At 41.8% G+C, this 14,565-nt stretch overlaps 1 protein-coding gene across 1 annotated transcript in view; it reads left to right on the top strand.

Annotated features, from left to right (window-relative positions):
- The window catches only part of TNMD (tenomodulin), a 136,269-nt gene that overhangs the window by 94,096 nt on the left and 27,608 nt on the right, over nucleotides 1–14,565 (top strand). The window contains exon 6 of the mRNA XM_030208713.1: nucleotides 1,775–1,926. Within this exon, the coding sequence (XP_030064573.1) occupies nucleotides 1,775–1,926 (152 nt within the window). The remainder of the gene's footprint in view (nucleotides 1–1,774; nucleotides 1,927–14,565) is intronic.

The raw sequence follows: 14,565 nt of genomic DNA, 5'->3' as shown, positions 1-14,565 counted from the left end.
GTTATGCGTACCAGAGCAAAGGTCTTGTTGTAACATTGTCGGATCCAGTCTGCTGAGTAAGCTAAGACCATTAATCCTGACAGAAGTTAAGTAAAACATGCAAATCATAATTGTGATTGCTATTATGAATGCTTAATGACTTCCATGTAGACTTGTGCTGAGAACACAGAGCAAGAAAACTTGAAATTTCAGTTTTTCTCTGTCATTTTCTCACTATCAGGCTTATTTTCGAAAGTGATTGCTGGGCATCTTCCGACATAAATCGGGAGATGGCCGCCGATCTCTCAAAAGCGGCAAAATCGGTATAATCAAAAGCTGCTTTTTTGACACCATCGCCACTTTCCCGTCGCCAAACCGTCGAAAGTTCAAGGGGGCATGTCGGCGGCATAGCGAAGGCAGGACATGGGCGGGCATGGGCGTGGCTATCAGATGGCCGGCTTCAGCGCATAATGGAAAAAACAAAAGCAGTGGTAATCAGTATTTTGCCGGTTTTACTTGGTCCTTTTATTTTCACGACCAAGCCTCAAAAAGGTGCCCCAACTCACCAGATGACCACCGGACTCCCCCAGTGGTCGCCAACCTCCTCCCACACTAAAAAAATAAAAATAAAAACCTTTTTTGCCAGCCTGTATGCCAGCCTCAAATGTCATACCCAGCTCCCTGACAACAGTATGCAGGTCCCTGGAACAGTTTTTGTTCATTGCATTGGACTTCAGGCAGGCGGACCCAGGCCCATCCCCCCTCCCTACACCTGTTACATTTGTGGTGGTAAGTGTTGAGCCCTCCAAACCCCCCAAAACCCACTCTACCCACATGTAGGTGCCCCCCTTCACCCATAAGAGCTATGGTAGTGGTGTAGAGTTGTGGGGAGTGGGTTTGGGGGGATTTGGGGGGCTCAGCACCCAAGGTAAGGGAGCTATGCACCTGGGAGCTATTTGTATATATATTTTTTAATTTTTAGAAGTGCCCCCTAGGGTGCCCGGTTGGTGTCCTGGCATGTCAGGGGGACCAGTGCACTACAAATGCTGGCTCCTCCCACGAGCAAATGCCTTGGATTTAGCCGGGGTTGAGATGGCTGCTTTTAGTTTCCATTATCACTGAAAAACAAAAACGGCCATCTCAAACCCGGCGAACTCTGGCATTTGGCTGGTCCAAACCGCATTATTGAAAGAAAGATGGCCGGCCATCTTTTTCGATAATACGGTTTGGGCCAGCTGTTTGCGGCACCGCCAAAATAGATCACCGGCAATCTATTTTGCCGGCGCCATTCGATCATTCCCCTCTATGTATCTATTGTTTTAAAAAGTCCATTAAGTAAACTTTCTCTACCATATCTTTTAAATGCTCTCTTCGATGGTTTCCCTCTTTTCTTCCTACTGTATTGCTGTCTTGTGCATTGTTTTTACCCTAAAGGTTTTTGTTTGTAAAGCATTTCCACATAGTCTGTGTGTGAGAGATGTTTGATAAAACCACATTTCTTTCTTAAATTCAGTTCCCTGAAGGCTCTGTTCAATGCTACTGAGTGAAGGATTTTCTCCCGTACTGTACCTGTGGGCAAAACCTTGATTAAAGAGTGCCCTAACTTATTTGTTAAGTGAAAGATTTTAAACTTATTCAATCTCCAGGATGCAATATCTATTTTCATGTCACTGCTGAATTTTCCAGGTTTTCTTAAACATAAAATTGATTTCTCAAGTGTAGCGTCTTAAAGACTATTTACTTTTTCCAATTATTTTATATCTTATTTTTATCCCTGAATTTCAAAACTGTAAAGATGGAGTTGAATTAGAAGATGGCAGTATTCCAGCAACCAAAATACTCTGGCCAAAAGAAAATAAGGACCTGCAAATGAATGATAAAACCAAGCCAGGAGGAAAGCGTCAGGCCAGAGATCTCACTGAAGAAGACCTGCCGATCAATGACTATGTAAGTGCAGAATCGACCTGTAATTAGCTCTAAAGCAAATACATAGTGGTTGTGATTTTCAGCTCTCTATTCCCTGTACTTGTAGTTAAAATATGGAACCTCTACCTATTGCCATCAGAATAGAAAACAGCTACCTTAGCTTCAGGAAGAGGCTAAAAACCTTTCTCTTCCCAAGGACTGCTTCATAACAATCCATCATGACTTCTGCTTCCTAGTGTCATCCATTATCCTTTCCTTAATGCATTAATCCAATGGCCTCTAATGTTTCTCATACCTTACAGTAACACTATTTGCTTTTGTCTCACCTAGAATTTAAACCGCACTGAACCCTGGAAAGGGGATATTAGCAGTATACAAGAACTGATTTGATCTGATTTGATTTTAGTGACTTCTGACTACCTGCTGAATGAGGGAATGCCCATCCACCTTTCATGTAAGCCCTGAGGTGAAACGTTTAGGAATCTCTCAGTGGCGTAGCCAGACCTGACATTTTGGGTGGGCCTAGAGCTAATATGGGTGGGCACTGTGTATATAGGTATGAGTAGTGTTTCTTGGGATACTACAAAATAATGCCGTAGAATGCACTTGATGATGGATTTCTAAGTAGTCTGCCCAACAGCTGCCCTGGATCAACATAAACCATAGACATACTTAATGGAAAAACTGATATTTTTAAATATAGTTACATTATGCCATATCAAACTTGACCAGACATAAGTCTACTATAATGGCAAACATCTCAATGCACATGACAGGATCCTGCAATATAATTACAGCAATGACATATAACAATGCATTCAAATTCTGGTAGCACCTCAATAATAGCAACAAAATCCCTTCACTGCCAGCTACTTTGTAAAGTAGCACTAAATCCTGCATAGAGGCTTCTCAGATCCTATTTTGCAAACCTTAACACCAGTTCCAATAACTGTACCTTTACAAAGGCAGCAGTGAATATACACAACAGCACTACGCATCCCATTGTCAGACTCATAGATCCCCACACAAACCACATGCCAGCAGAATCTCTCACCTACTCAGTCACATGCAGAACACAGACCAACCCTCATCAATTACAGAATAAAGGACCAAAAATTATAAATTGTCATCAGCCCTTCCCTTCCCTACCCCCTATCTATCCCCATAGATCAGAATCAGCTTTCCCCTTCCCTACCATCCATCTCTCTATCCCTGAATCTGTCCTTCTTTTCCTTCCCTACCCTCCTATCCATCCCCATAGCCCAATATCAGCCCTTCCCTTCTTATCTTACCCCCCCCCCCCCCAATCCATCCTGGTATCAGGCCTTCCCTTTCCCACCATCCATCCCATAGTTAGGCATCAGCCCTACCCTTCCCCCACACCTCCCTGTAGCCTAGTGTCAGCCCTATCCAACCCCCTACCCATCCCCCCCATGGTCTGGCATCTCCCCCCCCCCCCTCCTGAAGGACACCAGCATTAAATATGACCTTTTTTTTAATGTCCTGGGCACTGCAAAGCCCTCCTCCACCTAGAAACCCACCTACATTACATTTAAAACTTTTTTTTTTTTTTTAACCAAGGCACTGCACTTCAAAGACCAACCCCACCCAAAAACCCACCAAGGCCCCAACATGACAAATATACTACCTGGGGACTATTAAAATTTATTCTCGATGGGTTTCTGGGTGGGGCAAGGCTCTTCACTGCCTAGGGAAAAAAAGGTATATTTAATGATTAAATATACTCTTTTTTTGCCCTACAAAGTGAGGAGCCCACACCCCTCCTCAGAACCTCACCATCTGCCAGCATTAGACTGTACACATTAAAATGTTTTAAAAATATTTATTTTACCTGGGCTGGGAAAACTAGGCTTCGGTGGTGGCAGGCACTGGTGCAGACTCAAAGAGCACTCTGTGCTGTTGGCTGTTGTAGGGCCGCAGGGGGAGTGTTAAGGCCAAGGCTGGGGGGGGGGGAGATCAACAAAAAAAAGCTCATTGATCCAGCGAGGGGACAGTGAGGAACACGACATCAATAGCAGCCAGCAGATTTTCCCATTCAGCACTGTGGCGCCCTTGTGTGCACTATGGGAGGAGGAGCGTAAAGCAGCAGAGTGAAACCGGATGGAGAGTAAACAGCGACGGAGTAGTGGTGCCGGCGTGCAGTGCTACAATGGCCGCCGCATACATCTACTCACTTCCGAATCAGGACCCAGCCTGCATTACAAAAAAAAAATGGGTAGGTAGGAGGAGGAGGACCGGACAGTTGCTGGCTGCCTGAGTGGGCCTGAGTCGAGATCGGGTGGGCCAGGGCCCACCCAAGCCACCCGTAGCTACACCCCTGCCCCAAATCATGCTGTAAACTGCTTTTCCAGTTGCTCTCAAAAGGCACCACAGTACCTAAATGTAATTCACCTTAAGCTACTATTGAAAAGGTGTGGCTAAATCCAAATCCAATTCCCCTGATCCAGCCACTGCCTCCCCCCACCGGATCCAGTTCATTTCACCCCTACAACACATCCCCCACCCCCCAATCCAGCCTCTAACCTCCCCCCCCAAAAAGCTCCCCACCCCCTGGAATACATCCCCCCTCGAACAATGCCCCTCCACCCCGTGCCTGAACCTTCATTCCCTAGTGGTCTAGTGTTCCTGAGGCAGGAGTGATCCCCAGTTGCTCCTGACCTTCTGGAAACGCCTGTCAAAATGATCCCCTAGCAATAGTGTCACATGACTACTGCTAGAGGGTCATATTTGCGCCATTTTGACAAGAAAAAGATGACTTTTTAATATAACCACGGGCACTTATTCCCAGAATAATAAAGTCCCAGTAAATGGAATTAATTACAACAGTGATATTCACACCAATCCTCATTCCCGCCCCATCTCCCTTGGCCAGTCAGCTTTTCAGTGTATCCCTAATGAATAAATACACATGAGATGTACTTCCAAGCACACACAGAGGGCATCCTAAAAACATGATAGGCTGTGAGAGTGGGGCGTGGGGTGCCAAGGACCACATTTAGCTCTTCTGAATTGTAGCATCATAGCATCAGTTAAAATTTGGTTTTCATTTTCTATTCCATTTCCATTATGAAACAAAGCAGATTTTAAAATCATAGGAAAAGGTTCAATGGCTATAATAGGTATCAAAGAAAATGCAGAATTTTGAGCTGCAAATTATCAGATTACAGGGAACAGGATGGGGTGTAACATATTTTTCTAATTCTTCTCTACCTCAGTAAAGTGAATGTCTTTTACTAAGGCACACTCACGTTTAAAAAATTTTTTTTTATTTATAACCATTTAAATTTTTACAAGCGATAAAACAACTTGCTGGAAATACAGAGAAAATAATATATAGGAATTATTTCAGTCAGGTAATTCTATTCTCTTCCTTAGACCACTAAATAGGGAGAGTGAAACAAGACAAGGAGATCAATTAAACAGTAAACAGAAAAAAAAGTGGTATTAACCTGATTATCCCCAGATATTACTCATCTAATTCGTTATTCCACATTGATAATCTGGTTGGCTTCTTCAAGGCCAATACGGTGTATAGTCAAATCATTTCATTGAAAACATACTTATTGTCCAATATTAGTTAGAAATAATACATCTGATTACATTCTTTCTCTTTTAAAGGCACACTCACGTTTTTAGTGCACGCTAAAATTGTGGGTGCGCTAAACGTTAGAGATGCTCATAGGAATGCATTGGCATCTCTAACGTTTAGCTTGCCCACAATTTTAGTGTGCGCCAAAAACGTGAGCACGCCTTAGTAAAAGACCCTCTATGTAAATAAATACAGAGCTAATCCAGGTAATTTCATAAAACAGTCTAGCATGCAGTCATTAGAGCTCCCAGAGGTAATCCAATACAGTAATCTTGTAACTCTACATTTATATTGAAATAACCATGTTGCAGATACTAATCCCTGCATTTTGATTGGACAAGTGTGTTTACTCTTGTTGCTGCACACACAATGAATAGATGTTACCAGAATGATCTTTTATTTGTCAGGAGTTTGCAGTAGGTGATCATACAGAGTCCAAAATTATTTCTCCTGTGGCTATGATAAAAGTCTATTGACAGTAAGGAACATGCAGTCCTTGCTGCACATGGAACAAAAAGGTGACAGCAGGCTGTCACATATCACTTCAAGCACGTACTCCATCTGCATACTTGATATAATTATTGCCCTGATGAAAATACATTGCTGGCATCTGTACAGATCCCGTGAATTAGACAATACTGTATAGCAGTTGTTTTACAGTATAGGCATTGCCAGGTAGCTTAGAAAGCACTGATAGGACAAGAGACACATATCTCCCCTAATTCTATAAAAGTCATCAAAAATTGTGCACACAAATTTGGCTGCATGCACAATTTGCACACACAATTTAATTGAATAATGACATAATTAGCACCAATAATAGGCTTTTTAACAAGCAATTATTGGCACTAATTATATTTAATTGGCATTAATGCATGTAAATTTAGACGCAGGATCTGTGCCTAAAATTTATGCGCGATCTGAAAAAGGAGGCGTGGAAATGGGAGAGTCATGGCTATAATGGTGACATTTCTAAAATGAATGCACGTTGTTAGAGATTAACAGGGATAAATGCCTAATATGCACATTTGCAACATGTTTCAGTTGTAAGCACTATTTTATAAACCGTGCCTAACTTTAAGCACAGCTTCTAGAATAGCGCTTTTTTCAGTGCCTATTTTTTGGCGCCATGTATAGGATCTAGTCCATTGTGGCTATTCTATAACTGGCAGGTGTCTATTCTATAAAGGAAAGTAGGTGACTGCTTTCCTTCATAGAACAATTATTGTAACCAGGTATTTACACTCCTAACATTTAGGCGCTTACACTTACGCCAGCTATAGATGCACCTAAAGTACACTATCCTGCAAGTTACATGCAGAAATGGGAGCCCCGCCTATGCCCTGCCTATGTTCCACCCCTGTGTACATACCCCTTGCCATGTTATACAAGTCAAGTGGGTATTTGAAGAATAGTGCTTATGTGCTATAATAGCATTTATGCATGCACATAAGTGCTAGTATTCTAAACATTTACATGTGTAGCACTTGCATAACTGAGAGCAGTTAGGTTAATTGCCAATGTATTGCCTATAATCTGGAATGGTTCCCACTCAAAACTGCCTTTCAGAAAACAAATAAAACAGTGGATTCCTTCAGTAACATCATCTTTTCTGACCCTAGATAAAATCCTTAAAACATAGCCGAAATGGATTTTGTGGTATCTGCCTCAGATATTTCTCCTTGTCATCAAACCACTGGTCTCAGGTGAAACTAAAATAATAAGGATAATATCAGGATTTAGGCCAGGGATATCCACAGGGTGGATTTGTTTAGTTTGTTCCCCCCAGTTGTATGCTTTTTTTTTGTTTCACACATTAGTTGTAATTAAATTTAAGGCACATTGGGCCAGATTCTATATATGGTGCCTAGAAAATCCACACAGAAAACGTTTCCACCTAAGCATATTCTATAAGCGGCGCCTAGATTTAGGCATGGTATATAGAGTAGGCTTAGTTTGTATCTTAGCGCCTAAAACTACGCACTTCCATTTACACCAATGAAAACATGGCGTAAATCCCAGCACATAGATTTAGGCACAGAGGGCCATATTCTATAACAACGCATGTACATTTTGGAACGCCCACAAAATGCCTATTTCCTCTCCCATAACCATGCCCTGTTTTTCCTGTGCACATTAAAATTTAAGCACAGTGCATTACAGAGTATGCTTAGGGAGTTGTGCACATAAATTCTAATCATTGCCAATTAGTGTTCATTATTGCTTGTTAAGTGCTGTTAACAATGCTGATTGACTTGTTAAGCCAATTAAGTTATGCACATTGTTACAGAATATGCTTGGATTTTGGCGTGGAACGCTAGCAGGCTTATTTCAAAAGAGAAGGGCACCCATCTTTCGACACAAATCGGAAGATGGGCGTCCTTCTCACAGGGTTGCCCAAAACGGCATAATCGAAAGCCGATTTTGGATGTCCTCAACTGCTTTCCATCGCAGGGACAACCAAAGTTCACAGGGGCGTGTTGGAGGCGTTGCGAAGGCGTAGCGAAGGCGGGACTGGGGCGTGCCTAACACATCGGCGTCCTCAACCGATAATGGAAAAAAGAAGGGCGTCCCTGACGAACGCTTGGACGACTTTACCTGGTCCTTTTTTTCTTACGGCCACAGCCACAAAAATGTGCCCTAAATGACCAGATGACCACCAGAGGGAATTGGGGATGACCTCCCCTTACTCCCCCAGTGGTCACTAACCCCCTCCCACCCTCAAAAAAATTTTTTTAAATATTTTTTCCAGCCTCTATGCCAGCCTCAAATATCATGCCTAGCTCCACGACAGCAGTATGCAGGTCCCTGGAGCAGTTTTAGTGGGTACTGCAGTGCACTTCAGGCAGGCGGACCCAGGCCCATCCCCCCCACCTGTTACATTTGTGGTGGTAAATGTGAGCCCTTCAAAACCCACCAGAAACCCACTGTACCCACATGTAGGTGCCCCCCTTCACCCATAAGGGCTATGGTAGTGATGTACAGTTGTGGAGAGTGGGTTTTGAGGGGCTCAGCACTCAAGGTAAGGGAACTATGCACCTGGGAGCAATTTCTGAAGTCCACTGCAGTGCACCCTAGGATGCCCGGTTGGTGTCCTGGCATGTCAGGGGGACCAGTGCACTACGAATGCTGGCTCCTCCCATGACCAAAGGGCTTGGATTTGGTTGTTTCTGAGATGGGCGTCCTCGGTTTCCATTATCACCAAAAATCGGGGACGACCATCTCTAAGGAGACCATCTCTAAGGTCGACCTAAATTTCACGATTCCGGCATCCCCGACCGTATTATCGAAACGAAAGATGGACGCCCATCTTGTTTCCATAATATGGGTTTCCCCACCCCTTCACTGGGACATCCTGCGAGGACGTCCTCAGGAAAACTTGGGCACCCCTTTCGATTATGCCCCTCTATGTGTGCTATATAGAAGCCAGCAGATTATTTGTAGGTTAACACACATTAAATCAATTTAGTGTGCATTAACCCCCAGATTCTATATATATTGCCCAGAATTGTGTGCTCAAATTTGTACTCAAGATGCATGCACAAATTAATTGAGTAACAAGTCCAATTAACATCAATAATTGGATGCTAACAACCAATTATTGAAGTTAATCAGCATCCATTAGAATTTGCATGTGCATCTGGCTGTGCGCAGTTCTATAAGACATGATGTCTGATCTACTAGCTCATAACTCAAAAGGTGGCATGGCCATGGACGCGTCAGGGGTGTTCCGAAAAGTTGCATGCAGAATTATAGAATGTGACCTCAGTGCACCTATTTACCCCAGGTTTCAGCAGGCATGAGTCTAGAATCAGTGCTAAGCAAAATTCTATAAAGGGCTCATCACACTTAGTGCTGATTTTTTCTGGCACCAATATTTGAGAACTATATACTAAATCCAGCCCTAAATGTTTTAAGGCAAGCTATCGAACCAAATGTGCATTAATAAATGTTCATCCTTAATGCAGGTGAGACAGTGGCTGCCGAAGCGCCATAGCAGCTTTGGATACTTGCAGTGATATGACTGCTTCAGCCCTCAGCAATAACATTTGCTGTTATATTAAAGTATAATAGGCTGGCAATTATCTTTTTTATTCAGTTGGAATGAATGAGCATAACTGGAACTGAATCATGGGAAAAGAGAAAAGTTCAATAGCAGATGAGTTCTTTATTACCTGTTGGATAGCAACATATCCTGAGCTGTAATGCAACAAAAATCTTAGACAGCTGCTCAAAACAGAAGTTTTGTGTAAATGAAGATAAATAATAAATGCAAATCTTTTTAATATTGTCACTAAAGAGATCAAAAATGTGTTTGATTGAGAACATCTAGGAGACACATTTTGGCCCAGATATTTAGTTGAGAAGCTGACTTGTAAATGGATGAAGAAAAGGAACAGTCAATAATGAGTAAGTCTTGCCAGTTTGGCCATCTGAAACAGTAAAAGATGACACAAAAACAACCTTTAATGTTGATGCTGCCAAGTGCAGAAGGAGGCTTTTGATGAGTCTTTATCTCACAGCTCTGTGCATTGCAGAAAAATAAACAGGACCCAAAAGAGTGGGGAGAATCAAAAGGGATCCCTGCATGCCTTTCTCTAAGCCAGCCCACAGAAAAGCACACATCAGACAAAGTATGCAACAGATGGGCCATCAGTATTCATCACATATGACACATCCAGATATTGTAGTTGTTTATAATGTATCTCTGCCAGCCAACAGGTTTGTGGATTAGAATTCTGACAGACGTTGCCTATTGGGATGCAATTACATCTAAAGGCCGTATTTCTGCTCTTCCTTTCCACAGATTCTGTCTTCCATCTTTTCAGTAAGCATATAAAAAATATTCAGGCATTTTCAGTATTTTCTAGATAAAGCTGATAAATACTAGTGAACTGGTTAATTCCCTCTGCCCATCCATCTGAAGGCACAATAACTTTCCTGCCAGTGAAATCTGAGGGGGAGGAGTGGACTATGAATCTGGGATTACGATATTGAAAATGGCAATGATGCGATAGGAGTGAAATCATTTTCACTAGGGTCAAAGTTTTTATTAGAGGTAAGTTAAAAAATCGTGATCTAAGGTAGTGACTCTAAACACTGCCCTGGATCCCTAGAAATCAGGGGATGAGAATAGCAAAATCTCTGACTCTCTTCCTTCTTCTCACTGTCTTATTCTGTCTATCCTTCCACCTTTTCTATTCCTGGAGAATAGTTAGTTTCCAGTCATATGTAGATACACATAGTCCATACGCATGGTAGCAGGGCAGTAAACAAAAGTCAAATAACACAGGCTAGGGGTAAGCAATGCTCAGCACTCATGTACTTTAACTAGTACTCATTTTCAAAATTTACAGGCTAACTATGCTAATCTTGTATTGTACAAGATTATCAGAGCTTGCCCATGAATTTTTAAAATGTGGTACCAAATTTAATAATGTTCAATTCTTATAATCTGAGTGGTTTCCTGTATATTGATCCACAAAGATCTGTATACAACTGTTCTTACAGCTCTACACAGTGCTGTGTTTCGCCCTTGGCGTCTTCAGGAGCTGTTTATGAATCACTGTAATCCAGCAACATTCCAACAAAATCTCTCCACTGTAGTGTGGATTTATAAGTTATTCATCATTTGACTTTAAAGCGCAATCCCTCAGATAAGAGACCATTCAGGTGGAACCATCCTTCTCTACTCATGATCTTGTGGTTTCTTTCACCAGAGAAAGGTTGGCCTTTTGGTTTGTTCTTTTTATCTCAAGGTGAACCCGGCTTATTGATGTGCTTTAGCTCTGGTGAGAATGTTAAGATTCACTTCTCTCTCTCTCTCTCTCTCTCTCTCTCTTTAAGACAAACTGACTGGTTTTGATGTTGACTGCAGGCACTTCTTGCTTTCAGTTCTAGCGAAGCTATTTGTTGCATTAGTTAGAACCCCTTTATAGGGAGATAAAGATGGCAACTGGGGAAAGATGAATATAATCTGCACTGTTTTCAATAGTAATGTTCTACTATAATGCAATTTGGAGACTCTTCTATATCCCTTTTTCATTTCTCTTTTTTTCTGGTTATATTGATTATTGTCCATTATAGTCAATAAATCGCTGTATTTGAACCCAAAAGCAGAAACTTAAAAAGCAATTTCTGTGTGTGATCCCTTCAAATTCAAATCAATCCCTAAGTCAAAATTGCTTTCTGGTTCTTGGGAGATCTCTTTTGGATTTGTGAATAGGACAATTTTTTTTTTACCCCTTATAAATTTCTTTCCCATACCTTGGATCCAGTGCATACTCCATTAGACTCTACACTTCCTCTTCCTCTTCTCCTGCAAGTTGGTACCTGACTCTAAGTAACACCTCCTCAAACATTTCCTCTTTATGAGTTCCTTCTCCTCTCTCTTTGGTACCCCTTTGGCAACCAAATATCTCTTCACAGTTCTACCTTTCCCACATACAGGTATTTCTACCTGAGACTTCTCAGCTCTTTTCCTCCAGGAATAGGGGTATAGGCTAAAATGACTCTTTCCATAATAAAGAAAGTAGCAAAAGGGAAACCAGGTACTCTCAGGCATACATACAAAATGACTCTCCTTCATCTGCAATACCATCCAAGGCTTTTAGGAATTAAAGGTCAAATCAATCACAGTATTCAGTAGAATTATTTGTCTCAGCTTCTTTCATTCACTAGAACCAATAAAGTTGTTTTAGAAGAATGCACAGGAGGAAATCCTGTATTAATTAAATCAAATTATTTTCATGGAGATACAGGAGTGATTCTGCTTCTGCTGGGCTCAACCAATATATCCTCTGGGGAAAGGATGCACCTTTTCTATATAAAATGTTTATATCTGATTAGGAGTCTCCACCTATTATTTAAAAAAAAGAGAGAGAGAGAGCAACCATTGTAACACTGCTCATGGAGGTGCTGTAGCAAGTGGATATACCCTTGTACTCTACTCTTTTTGGTATGTCCCTGATGTAGGACGCACACTATCTTAACAGTAAATGCCAAAATATCACTACATGTTTTATAAAATCATTTTTGCGTATATGTGTCAATGTACGCAAGTAAAATGCAGAGTTGAGATGGCCGAAGGAACTTCAGTCACAACCAATTTTTTATTTAAAAAATAATAATCCAACTCAGCCATAATTGAGTGAATTGTCTATGCCAGGGTTTCAAGGAACAGGTTCAAAATATACACCTTCCAGCCCTCTCTATGGAATTGCAGTCAAAAAGATTTTATAAACAAACAAGTACATGAAATAAAGGTGTGGCTCAATAAGTTTCATCAGTTCCAGTCAAACTGGAATCCAAAAAAAAGAGTACGAGGGAAAAGAAGGCAATTGAAGGTTCCCTTCCCTAGGCAGTTTCTGACTGTGGCTATCTTACATTGTGTAGCAAAATATACCCAAGTTTAACCTACAGCTAAAGGACTTGGAATGATACATTTTGTAGTAATTCTAGTTACCACAGTATCAATATTATACAGAATGGTACATTTTCCTCGATAATTAGATAATTTGAAACATTTTGCAAATGAAATTGCAGTATCACTTCCAATAACGTCACTATTTTTTTCTGGCTATCTGTCATAATGGTAATTTGGATGTGCACAATATCGTTCATCCAAATGGGATCCTAAGGCATTTTACCATCTGATACATCAGAAACAGACATACATCTTTATCAGCCCAACTATATGACTAAATTATAAAGAAAGAAAGAGCAACATTGTTTTTATAACCCAATTACTGTTTGATAAACTGAAGTACAAGGACAAAGTGACTGGCCCAAGGTCACACACAGTCTGCAACAGAATGGATTTGAACTTGTGTATCATAGTTTCTTTTGACTCATACTTAATGTTCTTAAAAACTAGATCACATCTTCTCCCCCACACATGCCCTTTCTCTGTATTAATCATAGAGAATGAGTAGCACTATACATTTTTCTTAATTGAAAAAAGACTGCTATGCTACCTACTTCGAAATAATCTAAAATATCTTTGGGAAAGAGTCCTTTTGGCTCCCTGAAACCTGTCAGTCCCTCAAGCTGATTACTATCCTGCAGGATTTCCTGTGAGTTAAGGGTGTGCTGTGCATGCAACTTTGATACCCATGCAAATGAGTGGAGTAACAAAACTTCACATACATCCCTTGTTTACAAGTTTCTCCCTGAAAACCCAGTGGGAGGGGGCAGAGTGAAGAAATCAGCTGTAGTGTGCGGAACATGGAATCTGGTGTGGGGGACAGCTGAAGCTGTAAGGGTCAAGGGGATCACTCACCCAGTCTCCCAAAGAAAGCTCCTCATATGGAGTGTTGTCTAGGGTTACCATACGTAACTGCTCGAACTCTTGGCAGCCATTTTGAATCGGTGATGGGAGAAAGACAGTCTGCAGATGCACCAGGCAAAAAAGAGGGGGACTCTTTCCTGCCCCGAAGAGGACACTAGACCACTAGGGCACCACACTAAGGTAAAGGAGGGGAGGGGTAGTGAATGGAGTCATGTGGGTAGAGGGAGACTGGAAATTTGGGGAGGGGATATACATGGGGGAGAGAGGAGGGAATCTGGCTTTCTTTCGGGGGTCAAAGTGACAGGGGTGGGGTGGGGTGTGGCAGGGGCAGGGTGTGACAGCGGTGGGGTGAGGGTGCGATGGGGAGGGGTGATGGTGTGATAGGGAGCGAGGCATATGTCCTCTTTTTCCTTAGGGAAAATTTGGTAACCCTAGTGTTGTGCCAACCCGGAAAATTCACTAAAACAAAAATCAGATAAGGTAGTTTAGAAGAAACAGACTTTAGGATTGGACATTCCAATCGTCAACAAAAATTACTCAGCTCTTAGCTGGTTAGAGGCAATATTCAGTCTGCTGACCGGCTAAGTAGGTGCCCCTTTTATGAAAGGGTTGCTGCATAGTAACCCAGAACTACTGCTGGCCCATCACGGCTACTGGCGGTAGTTCCTCCTTGAGCTTGCACCATTTCCGGCGTGCTGGAAAATATTTTTAGTATGTTTACCGCGGCACTAACCCAACGGTAATCAGGCAGCACTGTGTG

The sequence above is a fragment of the Microcaecilia unicolor genome, chromosome 7 (genome assembly GCF_901765095.1).
Source record: "Microcaecilia unicolor chromosome 7, aMicUni1.1, whole genome shotgun sequence".
NCBI lineage: Eukaryota > Metazoa > Chordata > Amphibia > Gymnophiona > Siphonopidae > Microcaecilia > Microcaecilia unicolor.
This window is presented reverse-complemented; position numbering and strand designations above follow the sequence as displayed.